The sequence below is a fragment of the Ambystoma mexicanum genome, chromosome 2p (assembly GCF_040938575.1).
Source record: "Ambystoma mexicanum isolate Mex_15411 chromosome 2p, UKY_AmexF1_1, whole genome shotgun sequence".
Taxonomy (NCBI): Eukaryota; Metazoa; Chordata; class Amphibia; order Caudata; family Ambystomatidae; genus Ambystoma; species Ambystoma mexicanum.
The window spans coordinates 953,085,213-953,108,705 of record NC_090923.1 but is presented as its reverse complement, the minus strand read 5'-3'; the positions used below and the strand labels follow the sequence as shown (position 1 = coordinate 953,108,705).

The following is a 23,493-nucleotide window of genomic DNA, read 5'->3' as shown; positions in this document are numbered from 1 at the left end:
GTAAGAAAATTGTGAGTTCGGTGGACGTGCAGGTAACACAATGTACATCGTCAGTGGCCATGGAGAAACTAGGATTTATAAAATCAGTGGAATATCTACATTCAAGGGGAATGCACATCGACCTCATAGCCACGGATAGACACGTTTCAATTGCCAAGACAATGAGAGAGCAGTTCCCACATATTAAACATCAATTTGACGTATGGCATCTTGCTAAATCAATCAATAAGAAAATCTCTGCTGCAGGGAAAAAAAAAGGTTTTGAAAGTATTTTGCAGTGGTCCCATTCTATCACCAACCATCTTTGGTGGAGCTCAAAAACTTGTGAAGGGTCAGTGGAAATACTACTTGAAAAATGGCGGTCACTGATGCACCACTGTACCAACGTCCACCGCTGGACAGCAAATCAACATTTCCACCAATGTGAACATGGCCCTTTGTCCCCAGAGGAGGCACGGAAGAAGAAGTGGTTGATTCCATCTTCACCGACGCACAAAGCCATTGAGAAGATTGTTTTCGACAAAACTCTATCAAGAGATTTGAGAGGACTGACAGAATTCTGTCACACAGGAGATTTGGAGGTGTTCCACAATATGGGCCTAAAGTACAGGCCAAAGCGCTTGCATTTTAGCTTTCGAGGCATGAAACATCGCACTCTACTAGCGGTCTTGGCCCATAACAGCAATGTCGGACGTGAACAATCTAGGACTAGGGGTAAAGTAAGGCTGCCTCGCTACACTAAGGTGTTTTCAAAACGAAGTAAGCAATGGGAGATCAAACCAGTCTATGATGAAATGCAGTTCGACTTTGTGAAAGGCCTTCTTGTTGCTGTGTTAGAGAAGCACAGATATGGAATTTTGGACCTTTCTGTGCAGAGCAGTGATCCATTGCCACCGAACATTGCGACTGTGCCATGCCCACCCGAAGCACAGCTGATTGTGAAGTACAAATCCTGGTTTAAATAATTGCAATCCGATTGTCTTTTTGTAAATAAATGTTATTGTACAGTGTACCTGTAACCCTAACCCCTACCTTCACCATCATGGGTGGCGAACAAGCTGGGTGTCATCTTTGAATTCTCTCTATTCACCTCATATATGTGTATGTATATATTTTTCTTATGCCTCATCTCATGTAAATGTAAATGCTGCGCACTGTTAACGGAGGGGAGGCTTGCATATTGCAAATAATAAAACAAACAAACAATAAATCTCACTTTTAACTCAACTCCTGTGGTACTTTATACTTTCCCTGACCTTCCGCCAAAAATTAAATGTCTCAATTTGGGCTGCAAAGCTCGCAGACAACGGGGACAAAATTGGGGCACTTAGAACGCGCCAGCCAAGCGGGCCGTGGCATTTGGGAGAGAAGCCAGTTCGCATTTGCACTTTGAGGCACACTACATAGACAGATTCTAAACTTCAAGTTCTCACAGATGCCTATACTACGTGATGTTGCAAATAAAGAATGCGAAGGACAGCGGCTTTGATTTTCAGCTCGCGCCCAGATGAGGCCCACAAGTCGCACTGGAAGTATAAGGGTCTATTGTTTTTTGACCTTGAGACAGGGACCATGCCGAAAGAACTACATTTGAAGGGGGAGCGCAATAACGTAAGAGACGATAAGGCAGAAAATTCAGAAACTAGACAGAGTTTCATTTTAGTTCAGTATACGAAAAATCGTTGTCAAGAGCACGGTCAGTTTTACAGACTGCATTACGAAGAGACACAATGGAAATTTCAAATATAATATAAGTAAATGTTTACACGCTTTTATACCGGAATGAAGATTTAATGAATGGATGCATGAATAAATGAATGAATGAAGAGCTAGGAAAAGCAAGGAAAACGTGTTCGTAGTGGGCACATGGGCATGCAGGTCCACTGGTCTCACAGATCTCGGTCCTTGGCCCAGCCACTTTTCCCTGCACTGCCTACCTGCACTACGGGACTGTCTCTGTATCCTTCAGCCCATTCTCCCGGCATTTACCTTGCACTTGCCACCAGCTGGCCCTATTATTTAATTTGTATTCAACTAACCATGTACATCACTCCCCCCCCCCCCCCCTTCCCCATGCGCGATCAGAAAGACACCTGGCCTAGTAGGATCGTTGTCTGTCTGCCCTTGTTCCCCACCTGCCTCATCGCGCCTAGAAACACTTGAGTATAGGCGCGTTACAAATGCCATATCATATATCCTATCATTCCTCACGCATGTAGACTAACTGTCGTTTATCATTGTGTGTTGGCCTCGATTTATTTCGTTACTTTTTGTATTGATTTTAGAGCCGAACATACTCCATTGAACTATCCTTGCAAGCAAATAGTTTCTGATCGGCTGTAATAAATAAAATAAGTAATATTAATGAAGATCGGCTGGCGAGACTAATTATAATTTTTTTGTTTTCATAACAGGTATTTGCTCCCCTTCTGCTACTGCCATCGGTTTGAGACACCAGCAGATGGCTTTTACAGTAGACACCTGCAGCTTCGTGTGAACAACTGGAGCACACTGACAATTTTATGGGCCGATCGCGAAGGGCCCACATGCCCTTACGCTGTACTAGTGGCTAGAAGCAACGTATCAACCTTTACGATGGACTAGTGCCTAGTTGATGGAACAGCCTTGCAGTTCACCGTGCTTCCAAAGTGCTTCTTTTAACGAAAAGCAACACCCTGTGTTCAATGGCGGATACAGATAAAAGAAAATAAATGACTTTCGGAGTTCATATGGCAATTGCTCAATATTCTCTAAACATTTAATGTAAAATAAATGTACTTTACCAAATGTACCGTGTTGCTGTTTGATTTTAAAGTACAGTTTCATATTCCGAATTGTGGCGCGCTGTGTTGTGAGATGGTCTGTGTTGGTTTCCGGGTTCTGTGTGGAGTCGCGTAGAAGACTGGGCGCGTTTGCCTATGCAGCACATTAACGTCACGGAGAGAGGCGGGGAATATGAATGTTTGGATAATGTCAGGCTCAGGGGCGGGGGAATTGATTTAGTGCCGCAGAAGCAGGTCAGCCAGGGCGATGCGGCAAGTGATAGCATTATCAGAAAATGGCGGCGCCCTGGTGCTTGTTTTCGCGTGCGTTTAATGGACGAAAACTCGGGTAAGGTCCATAGGAAAGTTTTCTAAAATCGAGCCACTTAGGCTTAAAAAAACATGGCCGACCCGTAGGGACAATAAAAATTTTTACTAGACCATGCCCTTAACTCCAGGTTAGAACTATGGATAAGTAAGCTGTACTGTCCGATTACTGTCTTAGCCAGAGATGTTTTCCCTAAAGACAAGCTCACTACCTCCCTCATGGTCTTCCTAGCACCAGGTTAGTACTCTACTGGGGAAAATAGATTGTGCCGTGCACTTGCTCTTAAAGATTTACACAGGTCTACTCACAACCCCAGTTACCTCCTTCTACTCTACCTGCTTCTGCGCTTAACTCCTCCCCACTAACCTTCTGACCCTCTGATGGGTTTGTTACACCTTCCTACTGCCTCCACCCTTTGATGTTACCTCTCTTCCTTCTCCTCCCACTACTACGACTCCTACTCTCACTGCTACCCCTGTCCTCCCAGAGTACGATGACTCTTCCTACTACTGCGATTCCTCCTACCATTGCAATGACTCCCACACAACCCCTTTGCTACTAAATCATCCTTCTTTCTCTCGGTATCTTTCTTCTCATATTCACACCTTCCACTGTAGTACACACACGTCTCACAACCACACTCTCACACTACAGAACCACGAACGCTCCTAAGCCAGTGCATCTCCCGCTCCAACGCTCTTCTCCGGCTGCTGCTCCCTTCATTCTCACTTTGGTCTCCAACCTCCTGTGTTCTCACCCGGTCTACCCGTAGTTCCTGTTTCCTGTCCCCTACTTGTATATCCCTCCCTTGCTGATGGTTGTCTAACTGTCTCTAACCAATTTCCTGTCTCTATCCGTCTACCTGAACATGTATGTGCAAGGCAAGTCTTCAGATGAGGTCTTGGGCCCACCCACTTCTCTCACATCTGCATGCTGCCCGGGATATCTGATGGTGAAGCAACGTGAAGTCTAAACTTCGATTTTTGAGGTTGCCAGGTATGCAGGCAAGTCAGGGATAATTAACCCATTTAGTCCCTGATGATGTAGTGGCTTTGTGGCGGGACCCGTTAATAACATGGCCACAAGAGACTGCTCTGTGTTCTCGCCTCATGCGTGGTTGTCCGGGGTTTCGTTGTGGGCTGGGTTGGTGTCTCTCCCTCTTTCATGACTCCACTGAACGGACCCCTGTAACATGTGAGTGTTGGTTGTGCTGGAGGCAGCTCTCACTTTATCAGTTTCTTCTGGCTTCTCAGTGGTCTCCGTACGTTCGCCTTTAGGCTCAGCTTTTGAAATGGCAAACAGCAGCTGACAAGCATATTTACTTTGGGGCATGGCTGGAGACTGGGTACTGAACAGAAACACATTGGCGCAGGAGATGGGGAACAGGAAATGGGGTTCTGTCTGCTGCCACTGTCCTTGTCAGGTAGGACATGCTCTGGCAATCACCCTGGTAGGCCACCCAACTCGGCAGTGAGGGGTTCCTGACCCCCCAATTTGAGAAGGCCAATTACCTGTCTTGTTACACGGGAAGTATTCTTTTTGAATTGTGAGGTCAAATGGTGTCAATAGTAGGTACATTCCTGCATCTATCACTCTCTCATGCTCTTAGTGTTCTTATATCTCCCCCTCTGAATATTTTGTTTCTTTCTTTCAGCCTAAATCTCACCAGTTCAAGATGAAATCCTTCTCATCCCCTACAAAATGCCTGCGGTGCACGTCCATCATGGTGGGCTTGCTCCATCAAGGCTTCTGCTGTGAAGGTGAGGAACACTGCTTCTGATCTGTGACCTCAATGCTTCATCGTCGAGACTGAGTCTGTCCCCCACCCCATACTATTATAAATATTGAAATACTTAAATGTTATCTTTGTCTATAAAATGATAGTTTCCCCAGACATGAATGACTGGATCTCTGATTTTCATCTATAAAGTGATCATTTCCACAGACATGGGTGACTGAATCCTATGAAAAATGTTCTCCACAGCTCCTTACCCCATTATTTAAATCTAATTTATATTGTTGTCCTTCAGGCCCTGATATGCTGATAATCATGGCATATGCCTTTCTAAACCTCTAACATGAGATTATCTTTAAATGTGCATCCCTCTGTCGAGCAACCTTTCAGCAGTAGTTGATTATTTTGTTTGGTCTTAAATCATTAGCTGGTAGGCCACCAGGAGGTGCAGGCAAGATGGCTGCCTGAGTCACTAGCTCCGTCCCCTGCCTGGGCATTACAGAGGTGATATGGCAAAAAGGTAGCACTAGCAACCCTGCACTGGTTATCCCCTGATAGTGACTCAGTGGGCACCAGCTGGAGCTTTACGGGCTCGTGGGACTGCCTGGCTCTAATCCTGCACTCACTGTAGGGTCCGTAAAGCGGGAGGAGGAGCCTGTCTGCGGTGGCAGAGGCCGGGGCTGAAGGCGGGTTTGGGCCTACAAAATGTGTCTCCGGTGAAGCAGAGGAGGTGGTAGCGGACCCAACTGAGGGACGTGCCGAGCGGAGTGCCAGCGACCCCTCCCGTCCCACCCCACCACTAAGTGGCAGGTGAGGTTGTTGCCTCGCTGGAGAGATGCAGCGAGATTGCCCCACGTCTCGCCCATCGATTGCCCATCTTGTGAGGTTGGGCTCAGCAGGAGCACAAGGGGAGGGCTAACGGGCTCGGGAGCAACGTGAATGCAGAGCTGCGGACCAGAGGGAGATCCAGAAGGCTCCCAGACCACGCTTGAGGTGAGGACCACCAACGCGGCAGTGGGCCTGGCGCTCGGGAGGCGGGCTGACAGAAAAGGCAGCGGGAGGCGAGCGCCTTAGGTCTGAAGGCCATGGACAGTGAATAGGGAGCAGAAAGGCCCGAGCAGAAGTGAGTTGTTGGGCTGCACCCTCACCCCCCCCCGATCCCCTGAGTGGAGCCCCACCCATATAAGACTGTGCTCCAGGGGGCAATCGCAAGACTCCAACTGGATGGCCCAACCCAAAGAATGGTGAGAGGGCAGTGAAGGTCCCCTCTTAAGGGACAGTATTGTGAGTTAATAGAGGAAGAAGCATGTCCGCCTGTAGACCCTGCCCGGGAGCCCAGGGATTCCGTAGAGGGATGGTACGAGGGCTGCAGACTTGAACTACGTGAACACGCTGTGGACTCTGCTGGAGAAGCTTGTGGGCGCAGGGTGAACACGACTTGGTGGTGGGCCCGTGGCTCCCCCGGACTTTCCCTGGGGATCGCTGGTGGTAACGTCTAAGGCCACCCATGAGCTGGCAGGAAACCTTGATGCTTTCAGTACCAAGGCACAGTCCCACGCCCCCCTCTGCAGAGCTTAGCTCCATCAAGAATGAGATATAAACCATCCTGGAGGAGATCAGAGGGATGAGGACGGATATGGGGCAAAATTGTCTGACCTCTAGGCCAAGGTGGTTACCCTGGAGGGTATACCGTCATTTCATCGCTGCACTTTTAATCGCAGGGTTTTTTGCCGCGATTTGTTTTTCGTAAAAAAAAAACATAGAATTTTTTTGGGGGGGGGGTTGGGTGTTCGGGATGTAAAAAAAAGAAAAAAAAAAGGGGGGGTCCCCCCCCCCCAAAAAAGCGATGTTTGTTTCGAAAAGAAATCGCGGCTAAAAACCCTGCGATGAAAAGTGCAGCAATGAAATCGCGTAGAACCCCCTGGAGGACAGAATGGATGGGTTGGAGGCCAACCAGGCTTCCACAGGCCTATTTATTGAAGACACAAATGGAAGCACGCTTCATGGAGATGGAGAGGAGGGACGAGGAGCTGTTCCTCAAGGTGGATGACATCGAGAACCGGGAAGGACGCAACAACCTCCGGTTCTTCGGGCTTCAAGAGACAGAAGGAGAGACTCCAACGGGCCTTGAAAAAAAAAAAAAAAGAAATAGGGATGGTCCTGGAATCCAGGCAAGGAGAGAGAGTAGTCGTAGACAGGGTGCACCGAGCCGGAGGGAGAACACGTGGACCGTGCTCAGTCCTGGTGCGTATGCACTACTATAGGGACAAGGCGAGAATCCTTGAAAAAGGCAACGAGCATGAAGGATGTGGTCTATGGTGAATCCAGGGTGGCCATTTTTCAGGACCTGTCGACTCACACTTTAAGGCAAAAGAAATCTAGGGCCCTCACTAGATGGCTTCAGGAGAAGATGGTGAGGTACCGTTGACTTGGTGGGCCATCGGGCCATCGGGAAGGCTCTACTTGGAACTCGGAGGGCATGGACCGGACCCTAATCGGACTCCCCGAGGTCCAGAATCATTGCGAGGAAAGTGCAGAGCAAGAGAGTATGGAAGTTCCCAAAGCTTAACACCCCTCCATCTCGAAATAGGCACCTGAGAGTGGGAGGCTGGCTTTCCTGTGTCGGCCTCCTCGACCGTTGGGGGTGGGAGGGCTCCTTGGGGCCCCTTGGGGGGCGGGACCGCTTTGCTGCTTTAAGGTTTGCGGGAGAGCCCCATCCGGTGAACATCGAGGAGGTGGTATGTTACAGAGCTAAAATTTAACTGCCGAGCTCTATTGAAAAGGAGCGCACTGTACGATACAAGTACACAATGAGAGGGGGGAGGGGTTCCTGGAGTTAGGGGAGTTGGTTAAAGGTTTTGCTGAGAGGAGGGGGGTTCCCCTCCCCAGCCCCCATCAACCAGGGTTATTTTTGGGGAAAAGGGATCATAGGGCTGCCTGACATGTGGCCCAAGGTAGGGGTTACGCCCCTGGCAGTCTGATAGATGTGCCCAACATGACGAGGGTACAGTTTGGACGCCTCGGTTGTGGGGTGGAGGGGGTTGGGAGAGGGTGGTGGGGGTTGGGAGGGGGGGAGACCATACGCAGCTGGGAACACAGAGGTTCTATACACCGCAAGGAAATTGGGGAGCGACCAACGAAATATATGGTTGGGGTACGGTTGAGGTAGTAGTGGACACCTTGAACGTGAAGGGACTGAACTCCTAGAACAAGAGCTCTTCAACTAGTAACATGTTCCAAAAGCAGAAACTGGGGATTCTCTTCCTGCAGGAGACCCATTATAGGCAAGGGGCAGAGTCGCCTATAAAGGGTCAGGAGATAGGCAGGAACTTCTGGGCCTCCCACAAAGATTCTAAGAAGGAGGGGTCGGATATTCTGCTAGGAAAGTCCCTACATTTGACGGGACTCCAGGTCAAGAGGGAATTCGGGGGAATGTGTCTTTGTATAAAAAAGGTACATGAGGGGACACGGGTCACGCTAGCCACTCTCTATGCCCCTAACACGGGACAGGTGGGATTCCTCCGTCAGGATTTTAAGATGGACGGATGGGCGGAGGGTGTGACAATCTTGGGAGGGGATTTTATTCTGGTGATCAATCCTGCATTAGACTGGTGGTCAGCAAAAGGAACAGGTACAAGGGTGGCGGCAAAGGAAAACCTGGCCTTTCAGAATCTTCTACGGGACAGATGTCTCGGGCACCCACAGGACGGCTCCGGGAGGCTGTAATTTCGACCCCCTCACACCCTCCATATCAGACGTAAGCACGCATGGATTGCCTTCCTCCTGGTCCCAAGAGAGTAGGAGGGCCAGGTGCGGGCGCCCAGGGTTGAGGTGATCACATGGTCGGACCACGAGATGGTGGTGGCTAACTGACAGCTTGCGCAACCCCCACAATCCTTCCTCTGGAGGTGCAATGATAATCTGTCCAGGGACTGGGTATTCAGAGACTTCTTGGAGAAGGAGATACAAGCCTACTTCGAGACTAATGACAAAGGGGAGAAGGGTATGGCAATGGTCTGGGAGGCAGCCAAGGCCACTTTTAGGGGACTGCTTATCACTGAGGGCTCACGCAGAAAGAGGGAGACGGGGCTAATTGAAAGGGGGCTTCGAGAGGAACTCGGGGGGATTGAGGTCCCAACTGACCCGGCCGGGCGCTGACTGGGAAAAGCTCCTGGGGGAAATGAGAGACGGGAGGCAGGATCTCCATACGGTTTTGATAAGGGAGGTCGTAAAGATGAAATACACCCGTCAAAAGTACTACGAGAAAGGTAACACAGTGGGGACCATTTTGGCTAACAGGGTGAGGGGCTGTAGAGGGGAGAGGAGGGTGGAGGTAATACAGAACATAGGTTAGAGGGGACCGGGGACATTGCGTCTGCAAGTTTTTACAGGGACTTGTATGCCAAACCGGTAGAGGAGTCGGTTCGGGAAATGAAACTGTATCTGGCTGAGATGAGCATCCCCAGGCTCAAGGAGGCAGAGAGCGCAACACGAGATGGTGAAATGACTTGCAGGGGGCGGTGGACGTAGTGGGATGGGTAGGTCCTGAAAGCCATTCAAAGATTAAACACACGGAAGGCCCCTGCAGAGGACTGTATCACCGCTGACTTTTATAAACAGTATCAAAACCAACTGGTAGGCCCCCTTGCACCTTTGTTTAACACTATAGGGGGGAGCGGACACAATACTGCTGTCTTTTCTTCAGGCCTTAATCGCTATCAACCCGAAGGCGTGGAAGGACAATACCAAGTGCGCTTTGTACAGGCCCATCTCCCTCCTCAATGTGGATGTGAAAATCTTCGCTAGAGTCCTTGCATCATGCCTTGAACTGTACCTGCCTGGGCTGGTTCATCTAGACCAGGCAGGTTTTGTGCTGCATAGGCAGGGGGCAGACGATATGCGTAAGACACTTCACATACTTGACTCGTCGGCAGCAAAGGAGGAGGGAATACTCTTGCTGGCCCTGGATGCCGAGAAGGCATTTGACCGTGTCAGTTGGTCATTCATCTGGGAGGTCTTTGCACACGTGGAGGTGGGCCCAAGGTGGAGGTGACGGATGGCGGCTCTGTATTCAAAGTCTTTGGCTAAGGTGGTGGTGAACAGTCTTGAATCACAGGCCTTCCCGCTGCAACGGGGCACACGCCGGGGTGCCCACTCCCCCCGTTGATTTATGCAGTGGTGATGGAAACATGGGCGGCCTTGGTTAGGGGGAACGAAGGGATAAGGGAGGGGTCTCAGTTGGGGGACTGATTTACAAGATGAGTCTCTTCGTGTACGACGCCTTGCTTTAGGTTACCAGACCAACCCACTCGGTCCCTGAGGTGCTGGAAAGCCTGGAATGTTATGGGAGGTTATCGGGATTCCAAATCAATTTGGGAAAGTCAGTGGCTTATGTGGTGGGATCTCTATCGGAAAGGCAATTTGTTGACGGACTCCCATTTAAGAAGCAGGAGGACACCTTCCGGTACTTTGGGGTCCAGGTGACACAGCGATTTGAAGACCTCTTCCCCAGAAATGAGAAATGTTGTCCCCCTCTGGTCAGCTGTAAAACGGGACATCGAGTGTTGGTCAGGTTCAGGACTATCACGGATGGCCCGTTTGAATTGGATAAAGATGGTCTTGCACCCTAAATTTCTGTTTCTATTCCAGATGCTGCCCATAGACATACCTTTTGTAACCTTAGGGATAGCCTGTGGTCGGGCAGGACGTAAAGGCTGGAATGATATTTAGTACATGGGGTAGTCCTGACCACATACATTTACACTACAGTAGTTTGCTGTAGTGAAAAATTCTAACACATCTCCATATTATGTTTAATCCATCTTCATAAGTATGCATCATAGGAGGAAAGTACGAATCCAAATTCTGGAAAAACTGAAAAAACAGTTGTTGAGACCTTTATTTACTTAGGTCGCATATTTTAGCATAGATAATTCAATATTGATGGATGAAAAAATTACACACAGACAGAATAAACAATCAACAATTAACCTGATCACCAGCCTGGTGAGTTTTGTAAACAATACAGGACATATATGTTAACAATGTTTAGTGCATCTTTGAAAAGCATTATATGTCCACTGGTGACAGGAGGTCACTAAATTAAGCCTGTTATAGTCCATACAGTGCAGAATTCAAAAGTGACTTTTTAACAATGTGCCTACGTTCCCAAAACGGCACATTTGTAAAATTAGTATAGGGTGTTACCTCCACACTCCTATACTGGTACTGTTATATTGCCTGTGTGCAGTGTTACCAAATATTACTTCATATTTGTTAACCCTTTAATGTCTTGTCACAGTTACAACCCATATTTGCACAGTACAATGTTATTTGCTTCAAGAAACCTAAAAATAGGGTCTGCTGAGAGGCAACGTCAACATTAAGGTGGTAATAAATATTCAGGTCATAGGTCTGTATGATGTGAGGGCCAGACGTGATGACGTGGGACGTTTCGGCTGTAAGAGGGTGGCAGCCGCCTTCTGGGGCCAGATCAAGCAGGTCTCCCTATGATTAAAACACAATATAAAAGACATTGTTGTATGTTCCAGAAAGTGGACCATATATGTGAATATTAAAACAGCCCGTGAGAGGCTACACTCTGAGGAGGATCCTCCGGTCCCAGGCACTGACCTTGCATTCGGAGGTTTAGGTATATGAGCTGTTAGTTGGAGTTCTCATGATAAGCAAAATGGTGGCCCGCTAGCTGAGGGATGCAGGATGTTCACTGGAGTGCAATCTAAAAGAACACATTAAGTAGGTTTAGTCACATATATAGCTAAAAACGCCTTATTGCGGCTTCGTGGTGTGAGAGGCTCTCTAGGGGGGTACCTGGTGGCTTGGGCAAAGCAGGACGTGGTTCTGCAGTCGTCCCTCGGTGTGCTAGGAGTCTCGGTGGCAGGAGATCAGTTCCTGTCTGTGAGGTACAGGAGCTCTGTGGCCGAAGCTTCAGGGTGGGAGGAGGAGACAAAAAACCAGGAAAGCCCTTTAGTATTGGTTGCCGGCTGCAGGGGAGGGTTTATCTGCTAGGTGAAGAAAAAAGCGGGGCGGGGGGGCCCATTGTCAGGTTATGGTGGACTCACCTCGAGGCAAGGATCGGATAGCGTGCATTGGATCCGCACAGTAGTGGAGCTTGCGTTCGAATGAGGAGCTGTGCGAGTTATTTAAAGGGCGCATGCGTGTGGAGTTAGTGTCTGGTCCTCGCGCATGCGCTCAGACGGAGGCGACAGGACTCCGGGGAAACAGACTCGTTGTGGTTCCTCTGGGCAGGGGCTAGACATAGGATCGCATATAAGACCTTGATCTTGCCAAAGGAGGAAGGGGGGGCTGGGTGGTCGGTTCCCTGATCTGATGCTGTACTATAGAGCGACCCAGCTCCGGGTTTTAGTGGGTCACTTTGACCCACACTCGGAGAATCAATGGGTAAGTATGGACAACGCAGTGCTAGCCCCGGTCACGCTAGACGAATGTTGTGGGTTCCCAGGGCCCGTCTCCTGAGGAGAGGTCTCCACCACCCAGTCCTAGGGGTTCTCTGGTCAATATGGATGGATGGTGGAGACAATAGGTGGCTCACGACGTAGCCGTCGCCTCCGAGTTGTATTTGGGGGCCCCCCTGCTGAGAGATGGGTTCGCAGAGCCACTGGCCTTCCAGCCCTGGTATGAAGCTGGTTTAAGTAGAGCGGGCCAAATATGGGATGGAGATGCATTTATCTCTCTGGGAAGGTAGGAGGAACTCCTGGGGCTCTGTAATCTCTCCACGTTCTGATTTTTGCAACTCAAAGGTTCTCTGACAGAGAATAGGTGGGGGGACAATCTAAGGAGGGAACTGACGAGTTTTGAGAAATTACTGATTTCGCAGCGGGGCTCCAGAGGGCTGATAGCTGGGTTATATAGGAGGATCCTTTTGGCGAGCCCACGGGATCCCACCCCATCCAGAACCAAATGTGGGCAGGACTTGGGTAGGGACATCAGAGACCCCGTATGGGCTCAGATGTGCAGGAGGGCCAATCATTCAACAACCTCGCTGCAATATAGACACCAGGCTCTTAAGTTATGCACAGATGGCACTACACCCCAGCGAGAATTGCCCGAATGAGAGAGGGTTACGACCCGACCTGTTGGAAGTGCCACCAGGAAAAGGGGGATTACATCCACATGTGGTGGGGATGCGTAAGGGTGATGGCATGCTGGAGGGAGGTTCTCTCATGGATAAAAGGGGTAGACGGGACACAGAGGCAGTTTACACCATGGCTTCTCCTTATTGGGGTCAACGCAGGGGATGTGCCGGAAACAGAAAAGGGGCATATGTTTCAGGTTATGTTGGTCTCAGCCAGATGCTGCCTGGCCCAGTTCTGGAAAAACCCACGAATGCTGACGGAAAAAGATTGGGTACACTTAAGACACAAGCCATATATGCTCTGGAATAACTCATTCACCTCCTGGACAAGTCTAGGTCTCACATTGAAGGCTTATGGCTCCCGTTTTTTGGGAAATATGGTCAGAGTGGCTAATGGGGGGGTGGGAGTTCTGGCCGATGAGAAAGGGGTGATTACCAACAGGAGTGGTGGTTATGGCACTGTACAAGCTTTGGACAGTGGTGAACAATGTGCATTCTGGGAGGGTCCCTCCCAACTCACGGGCAAGCATGCCTCAACATACATTTGGTCGGACAAAAGGGTACCATCCTCCGTTTAAATTTTGTAGGAACAATTGAATTCAGCTGCATGAGGAGGGTGGGGGAGGGTTGGAGTTTCAAGGTCTCGGGCAAGTGTGGTTAGGAGGGGATTGTCCTGGGGCTGACGTTTGTTGTTTTGAATAAAATGCCAATAAAGTTTGATTTAAAAAAATAAAATGATTGGCTGAACCTATAACATCTTTGACATGATCTCACACTCGGTGCCTTTTTAATTTCCCTTTTCCTGCCATTTTCCTGCCATTACAGGACATTATTTTTTTATTTGCTTTTACTTCTGTTTCCATTTAGTTGTGATTTTTCATTTGCAGCCCATCTTTCTTTTTTTTACTAAGGGTAGTAGTCTCTGTCCCTTTTGGACCACATCTTTTTTATGTTAAAATTGGATAATTCAGTTCTTGATCACAGGTACCTCCTTTGTCAGCCTTCTTTTTTGCCAACATGTTTTTTCTTGGATAAATTAGTAACTTAGAGTTGGCTTCTGCCATTCAATTGTCCTCCAGCTCACTGTCATTGGGGGAGCAAGGAAGGCATTTTTCCAAACGTTGGCCTTTGAGTTTAATAAATGGTGCTGCTTGGAGCCAACATGCAGGATTAGCTCCATGCTTGCTGCTACTGAAGAGCATGCAACACCAACCGTTAGTCTCAATGCAGTCTTTAATTTAGAGATCTATGAATGGAGGTAGGAGTCGTTTTATAAAGAAGTCGTCCTCTTTTAGTCCTCCTTTGTGACTCCTCTGCAGTTTTGTGTGTTTTGTGTTACCCTGATCATATTTATCTCAGCAAGTTCCATCTAGAGCTCCCTGGGGGATGAAACTTCTATTTGTTTGTACAACTTTGGGGACCCTTATGGTCCTCAAACGTTGGGGGTATGGCCCATGTGTCGTAGTCTCCGTGGGGCAGTATCCTGACTGAGACAGTTGTACTGGTTTTGCTTGGCGTGTAATTTAATACCGATGCTACACACATAGTAGCTATTTTAGCTAACAGTATGACTATTTTTTTGTCTAGGAGGCTCCCAAAGTATTTTCTAGTGTTTAGCGCCATGATGCCCTTGGGCGTATCCTGCACTCTAAGTTTCTTTAAGATAAGATAGTGTGAGGAAATGAAGTATCAAGCCAAATGTAGTTTGTTTCCCCTGAGTGTGATTTGGTGGAGACCAAGAATGGTCATTCTGCTCTTTTGCACAGACACACAGGAACTCTCAATGAAGAGACTGAATTATGTGCAAGTAAGTATTTGTGCTACTAAAACTTAACGCTGCGGTGCTCCAAACCCAGGGGAAACCGAAAAAAGGCAGCTATGCTCAAACTAATGGGGTGGGGAGGATAAAGACAAGGAAAGGCAAGGGTACGAAAACTCTACAAGAATCAGACCTGGTGATGGGTGTTCGGGTGAGGTCAGGTGAAGTGGAGGCAGACCGAGACCAAGCAGAGGAAGGATGATGGCGCAAAGCAATTTGGAGTTTCTTGTGGAGCGTGTTACAGATGAGGTTTGGTTATGAGAGAGTGGGGTACCTGATTTAAACACTGTGGCTACGAATGATTGAATGTTTGTTGGAGCGCGTTAGGAAAGATTTTCTTCCATGGTGCAACCTTTCTTTTTTGCTTGATTTGAACCTGTTCAGAATTTTGGGAGATAAGTAAAGTATTCTGCTTTACTTCCATTGTCTGATTTTCTCATTCTTATGGAGAAACTGGCTAGTCCCTGAGACTGTCAGTACTGAGAGTCTGTCTTTCTTTATGAATTCTTGTATTGCTACAATTGCACATATCACGTTACAGCAGTGGTCTTCAAAATGTTTTGGCCTGCGCCCCTTTGAGCAAAATGTGGGCAGGCCGGGCCTCCCTAAAAATGTCAAATGGACAGTATGTACAAATGGATATGAACTATTGCACGCTGTCACCGCACCCTACTCCCAGCATAGTCCCTGGGCTCCCCCAAATGCTCCCATTACGGTTGCTGGGCTCCCTCATCCCACTCCTACCCAGACCCTTCCCACCCTGCTCCCACCACTATCCCAGTGCTCCCGCCCATCCTGCTCCCACCACAGTCCCTGGGCTCCCCCCACCCCATTCCCAACACAGTCCAAGGGCAAGTGGGATGCATAAATATTTCCCATAAAAATGCCATAGCGACTGAGCCTGAACCAATGAAGCGAGATTCGGGGGGTTCCCCCTATTAATTTTTTTAAGATAATGGGTTAAAATGTTGAATTTTAGAGCATACTTTAAAAAAAAATGGGTAACAAACCAAACAGTTTGCAATTGGCGCGGGGGGGCCAAGGGGGAAAGCATGGTATGTATGTATGTGTGTGTGGGTGTATATATATATATATGGGTACATATATATATATATATAATATATATATTCAGTAAAAAAAAAGTTGTTAAAGGGACGTTATGGTTAAGTTGCCCTAATAAAAACCTGTGAAATTCACTAAAAAAAACTTCATAAACGGGACATTATGGTTCAAAGTAAAACCGAAAAACCCCTGAAATTCGCCAGTTATGGTAGGCTAAGCAATCATAACTCGCCCCACCACTGTGCACTGCTAACACTAACACCCAGGACATCAAAGATGACATCACACATGTCATTGATGACATCACTGATAACATCACATGTCTGGCTCCCCCTTTTTTTCTTTACTGATATATGTAGGCCACATGGTTTTCTTCAGTAACAGTCAGCAACAAAAAATTGAAAAGTTATGATATTTGTAGACTTATCCTTCAAGTATGTTCTTACAGTAATTCCCTTAGGGTCCAGTCACATCATATGAAACATATACATAGGGGAAGACACAGGCTTGAAAGACAGCAATCCTTTCTGTGCATGAAGATAATCATTAGGATTATCAGCACTTTCTGATAGTTCTGTTGTTTTTTTTTTATTGTACTTTCCCTGTATATGCTCATATTTGGATACATTGTACTCGCACTCCTTTCCTTAGGGCCCATCACATCATGTGGTACACATAAATAGGGTAAGTAGCAGCTTTGAAACAGAGGATTCATTTCTCTGCATAAAGATAATCAGTTAGGTTATGAACTCTTTCTGCTACTACTTCTGCTTTTTTGCTTCCTTCACTTTCCCTGTATATACTCATATTTGTATGTGTTGTTGTCTCTTTGTGTTTTGTCTGTAATAATGCAATTATGTATTAAGTGGGATTTATTAGCTACTTATTACATGTTTCACAGTACGCAAAACTCTAATAAGAAAGCAGTTATCATTTCACTATTCAACATGGCAAGATTATGAATATTGCACCTTCATCATGTATGCTGCACACACTGCCTATGTTTCTGCATGAGTAGCTTAGTATACTGGATAGAACTTCATAATAGAATGCTATTTATATAAATGCATTGCTTAATGCACTAATTAGTTCATGATATTTATTCCAATGATCCTTGACACTTTGTGGGCAACATTATAATAAGAATCCCTTGTATAGAGTTTTCATGAAAAGTAAATGCACATGTGATGTCATCAGTGATGTCATCAATGACATTTGTGAAGTCATCTTTAATGTCCGGGGTGTTAGTGTTAGCAGTGCACATTGGTGGGGCGAGTTATGGTTGCTTAGCCTACCATAACTGGCGAATTTCAGGGGGTTTTCGGTTTTACTTTGAACCATAATGTCCCGTTTATAAAGTTTTTTTTTACTGAATTTCACAGGTTTTTAGTAGGACAACTTAACCATAATGTCCCTTTAACACATTTTTTTTTACTGAATATACACTTTCATCATGTGAATTTGGGAGATATGTGCTATAATTCCCTTAGTTTATATACATGTAACACAGAACATACTGAACCCCCTCGCTAATGATATTTGAAGGGCATGTACTGAGCGCCTGTCTGCGGACGGGCGCGGATGAGATACACACTACCCAAACAGTCAGGGGTATCTGAAATCGTTCTATTATGCCATATGAAAAATGCACAAGTTTAAAAAGGAGCACATAAACACATTATAAGTAGTAATAAGTAACCATTCGAACCTACACATCTCACACATTACCCATTCATTTAATAACCATGTAGAATAAAATGGATTATACCGTAACAAAAAAAGATATGCCTCCAACGTAATTACCTCACACAAACGCTAGGAACGACAGTAGACGAACATAACACAACAAAGACAAATTACAAGAAAGTAGTAAGTGAACTTCATTTTTCTTATATGTGTGTATACTTTTTGTATGAGCTGCAGAACAAATAATGTAATTCTGTTTTGACACAGAAATGTGCAGTACTTTGGAGTGGCTGGAGGAGAATTTTCCACATGGCGAAATGTCGGAAGATAGCGATAATAATGGTACACACTTCTCTGCATGAGCAAATGAATAGTCAGTATTTTATGGGCACTTAACATATACATATTTATTTTTAACAGACCAGGTAAAAAATTAAGAAAGTCCACCAAAGGACATAGTGCAAGACACCATGAAACGAATAGAAGACAAAGTGGACATGCTAAAAGAGAATTTTAATGGGTTAAGGCAATTTGTGGAGGAATTCGTGAAAGGAAAAATCAGATATCACTGTCCCACCTGTACCTGTCCCCCTTCTCCATTTCCTAGTGAACTATCCCCAAACCCTCAAGAACAACAAACGTTTTGACGACCTTCATCCCCTCACAACCAGCATGTGCAAAACCCTAATTCCCCTATATTTGTTTCAGTGTCTGCTTCCCCCTCTCTCTCTTGATTGATGTATATGCGTTTAATAAAAGAAAGTTGTTACTTTTAGTGGAAAGGTTTGGATCTATTTTTTTTTTTTAAGAGTTAAAATGTCTGCGGACAGCGCGCCTGTTTGGCCTGTCCGTAATCAATAAAATATGGATATTCTAAGGACAATACACCTACCCGTACAATTCGCAACCAAGATGGAACTGTTGTTGGAACACACCAGCTGTCCAAGATGTCTGTAATTCAACAGAATGGGGCCGTCCTAAGGACATTATACCTCTCTGTACTGTTCACAACCAAGATGAAACTGTTCTTAGAACGCACCAGGTGTCCGGGATGTCTATAAATTAACAAAATGGGAGTCTCCTAAGGACACTATAACTGTCCGTACCGTCCGCAGCCAAGATGGAACTGTCCGTAGAACAGGCGCGATAGCCGGCATGTCCGTAGTCAAACAAAATGGAGGTGTCCTAAGGACACTGTACCTGGTTGTACAGTCAGCAGAACATCTACACACACGTGCACCATACCCGTAAGTCTTGCGGACATCGTGCCTGTCCGTAACTGTCTGTCTCACTTGTGTCACACTTTTAATTAGTTTTAGGACCCGAACACTGTCCGTGGAACACCTGCACGCATGCGCACGTCCGTTACTGTGCATTTGGTGTCCTGCGGGCACCCATTTCCTTCGCGGATGTGTTCACGACGTAATCATGTGACCGCACCCACGCTGTGCGTGTGTCCTAATTTGCGCACTTTGTCCGCTTCCGCAACATTTCTAAAGAACTTATGCAGACATGACAAATTATTTTACAATACAAAATCACCATTTCACATGTTCCATACAATAGCCCTAGCTTTCAACATATTGTTTGGAACTTTTTCAACGCTTTTGAGTGATGGATATGGTCACGAGGCACACTGCTCCACCCCTATAAAAGGCCACACCCCCGAGCTCATCTTCATTGTACTTCTGGCTATAGCAGATTCAGTTTTGCTGCCTTTACTGCTGTAGCGAAGATTATCCGACCAACCCTAATGGCATCCCTGGCTGCTGTTGCTACATCAGCCTCAGCAACACCCTCAAACCCTCCACCACCACCACCACCCCCACCCCAAGAGCCTGCAGAGGGAAATACGCGTGAGGATGTAGAGAGCGAGGAAGAAGAGGATGAAGAGAATGAGGTGGGGGGGAACTCCCTATTACCAGCACTCGCCGGGAGTCGTGGGTGTGGAGGTTGTTTACCGTTTTTGGTAACGTACCAAAAGCGCGTGCGAAGCTGGCCACCTGTAACCAGTGCAAGTTGGTGCTGAGTCGTGGGAGACCTGGTGCGTACAGCTTTGGTACGACAACCATGAAGCGACAACTAACTTCGTTCTTTACATGGTGCGGACGTTCGCAAGGTGGTACCATGTAAAGAACATAGTAGGTTGAGTTCCTCTGCAGCATCCTCCGTGTCCGATCATCTCACCACAAGAGACACTCCTGTGGGAGAGCGCATCCCTCCAGCTGCCTCACAGGCCATTTGCGATGCTGTTGACCCTTACCTTTCGATGGTCACAATATTGTGTATGTACTGCGATGCAGTACTCTGCAGGGGGGAGAGTTTTCGAAGTGCTTTCAAGACCACGGTCACAGAGCACCAGAAGATCTGCTACCTACCTAAATAAGGCCCACCCTACATCTTTCTCTCTCCATCTGCCCTTTCTTATCCCCATGGTTGGTGTCCCTTCCTTTACCCTCCTCTCCTAGTGTGTCGTGTGTCAAAAAAATAAAAAAAATAAATATATAAAACAACAATTTTTAAAAAAGGCTGCTATTTTCAGAGCCGCCTTTCTCAGTTTAACAATTAAACTATCAAGTGAACGTTGTAGGCCCCCGCGCATTTTTCAAAAAGCCAGCGGACAGTCGTAGGATACACACAAATTTACGGTGCAACCTTTGCAAAACCAATACACTTTTCTCTGGGAGTAAGTGGTGGCTCTGAAAAGAGCCTTTTGGTGGTGTTTTGTGTGTTTGAAAAACTTGGATTCGTCAAAATGTAATACAAAATAGGTGACTATGAATCCAAAAAATGTCGCAATGTATTTTGTACATTTCGAAGAAAAATCTGATTGCCAGCATATGTAAGATAGACTCCATCTCTACGAAAAATGAATGTGCTACGAAAAAAAAAATTTTCATTGTGGAAAGAGGACATGCCAACATCTCTTAGAAAGGCACAAACAGCCTTATTGACATTGCGCCTCGCTTTCTCCATTTGTGGACCAAATAAAGCAGAACAGAGCCACATTTGTCTTCGTGCAATACGGGAAAAAATTACTTGGCAATTTGGAAACATGTCCATGACCTTCGCAAGTCCTTCCTTCGTTGCAAATTGCAAAGAAATTCCAGACACATGCCCTAAACTGTTTCCTCCACAATGAATGATAATTATATCAGGATGACGCTCTGTCTGTAAAGTAGCACAGACAGGTACCAAGTCCAGCCACTTCATTTCACGCACTGCATGCCAGTGCACTTCCACATGAGAAAATCCAAGATCTGCAGAAAAATCACAAAGTTCTGCATACACCTTCAGCCAATCTATCCATGAATCTCCCAAAATCCAGATAATCTGTTTTCGAGCACACAGAGCCATAGCTGTCTGTTCTCCTCTCAGGAAAAAGACGTTCTCACTAAATCTCTCCGTTCAGAACACACACACTGAACTTTACTGACCAATCCCTAGCTTCGCTCTTTCTTATTTGCATGCGTCTCCACCCCAGAATCCCCGTTGGTAATACGCGCTGCCTGCAGACTACCGCCTTGTCCGCCGACATGTAGAGGATCTGAGCGTGACGACGGTACATTTAAATAGTATCCCCCTTTTCCCATTTAAGGTGGGCTCTGAAAAGAGCTGTTTTTTTTGCAGATGCCTGACAGACACCTGTTATTTTGTATTTTTTTTTTTCTTCTTATTTTACTCCTACAATCATCACAGAACCTTCTCCAAAGCAAGCCTTACATTCCAAAAGAACATGGCATTTCTCAGAAAAGATAAAGAAACACCATCTGCTTCAAAATAAGCCACATTACTGGAAACAATGTTCTTGTGGCTGCAGAAAAACATACCAGCTCTTAACATGAAAGCGCGCATTGGCGCGATTGATGGCACACCTACCAATACATTGATCTGGACAAAAAACAGAACTGTTGTCCCATTTTGCTCTAGGGAGTAAGGCAGAAAAAATTACTTTCACAGTTGGAAAGATGTTAATGATTGCTTGAACCAACTGTTCCAAATCTCCCAACAAAGAAGGTGAACTCACGTAGCCCAAATGGCAAGCACCATAGTGCAAAACTACCACATGGGGACTGGTCATCCTACGCATATCTCTGCAAAAGAATTTGGCAACAACTCGTGGATTTACATAAGGTTAGACAAGCCTTGGAATATCTGAAAGACAATAATGAATACTACAAAGAAATAAATATTGAAGAAAGCTTAAGGAAAACAACTGAAATAATTCAAGAGTCATCAGAAACTGGTCAATTTGAACGTCTAGATCCTGCTGCAGTATCTTCTCTTTTGGACCATTACACAGTTAATCCATTGCACTCTAATGAGAGCATAGATGATGCACTAGAAACTTAGCAAATGCGACAAACTAAAGGGTCACTAATGAGCATATGGGGAAAAAAGTATAGAAGCACGTGCTTTTCCACTGCTATTTCCTACTGGCAAAGGAGGAAGATACGATGATAGACCCACTCAGATAACAGCATCAGAATACCACTCATTACGAATGTATTCTGAAGATCCCAGATTTAGACAAAATGTAGAATACATATTCCACCTACTCTTTGAAAGTGAACTAGCAACCATATGTTACGGAGTTGCACACACATTGAAATCTGGAACCCACTTTCAAGAAATGTCAGCTACGCAATTAATACAAAAAGTGCAAGAAAAAGATGAGGTTTTACAATCAAGTATAACAAATCTGTTTGCAAACATGCGTGGCACGAAAGAATACTGGTTCCGACGGCACGGAGATGTACGCTGTATGATCAGAAACCTTGGACCACCCACTTTGTTTGTTACATTAAGTTGTGCAGAATATGCATGGGAAGATTTACATGATTTCCTACGCATATAAAACAACAAAACAACCAACATGGATATACTAACACCTGGAGAACTTTGCTCTCTAGATCCTGTTAATGTTTCGAGATATTTCCACCATTGTTTCATTGCTATGCTACACTTTATTTGTAATAAAACTGTTCCTCCCCTCTGAGAAGTGCAACACTTCTTTTGGAGAAAAGAATACCAAGCCAGAGGAGCACCACATATCCACATGCTTTTATGGATCAAAGGTGCACCTAAATTTGGTCAGGACAGTGATGCCACTGTTTTGCAGTCCATCCAAAAATGTCACTTGTGTAATCCCTTCACAAAGGACACAGTGACCTTCATGGACAGATTGTACAATTTCAAAGACACAAATGTGGCAAACATTGTCATTGCAAAGGGAAATACTACACCAAATGCCGCTTTGGTTTCCCTAGACCAGTTACAGAAACAGGTGAAGTGAACAACTTCATGTCTTTAGTTCGACATAGTGTTAAAGGTAAATCACCTAAGAACACGTATTACATAAAAAGAACAGAAGAATCAAAATATATCAATGATTACAGTGCAATCATTGCCCTCTTATGGAATGCAAACATAGATGTGCAGTACATTGCAGACAATTCCACTGCAGTTGCACGATATGTTACAGCCTACTTAACAAAAGCAGAACAAACAGAGCTTCAAGACCTCTGGAATGACTTATCAGACAAAACACTATCTCAGAAATTGTACAGCCTAGGCATAAAAATGCTCTCCCATAGAGAATGTGGCACCTATGAAGCTGCAGATCGTTTAACTGGTACTGCTTTGTATGGAAAATCTGAAAATATAGTATGGCTAAGTCTTGGTCCTGCTAAATCTAGAAAGAGTTCTCAAATCATATGAGGACATAGAAACAATTGCCAAAAATGATACCAACAGCCAAGACATTTTAAACAATTTACTAGACACATACTACCGGAACATGAGTACTACTTTGGAAACCATGTGTCTATACCACATAGCCCAAAACTTTGCATACAAAAATAATATAAAACCAGATGAAAGCAAAGGTAGATATATAGAGTGACAGATTGTGAAGGCAGCTTAGTGAAACTTACCAAACGAAGCTTAATTAATCATGTCAAATTGTCATTAAAAACTCCTCAA

General features: G+C 45.9%; 1 protein-coding gene across 2 annotated transcripts in view; it reads left to right on the top strand.

Moving 5' to 3' along the window:
* The window catches only part of LOC138566955 (serine/threonine-protein kinase MRCK alpha-like), a 2,642,347-nt gene that overhangs the window by 1,553,484 nt on the left and 1,065,370 nt on the right, over window positions 1-23,493 (top strand). For both annotated transcript variants that reach the window (XM_069644738.1, XM_069644739.1), the window contains exon 24: window positions 4,745-4,850. In XM_069644738.1, the coding sequence (XP_069500839.1) occupies window positions 4,745-4,850 (106 nt within the window). The remainder of the gene's footprint in view (window positions 1-4,744; window positions 4,851-23,493) is intronic.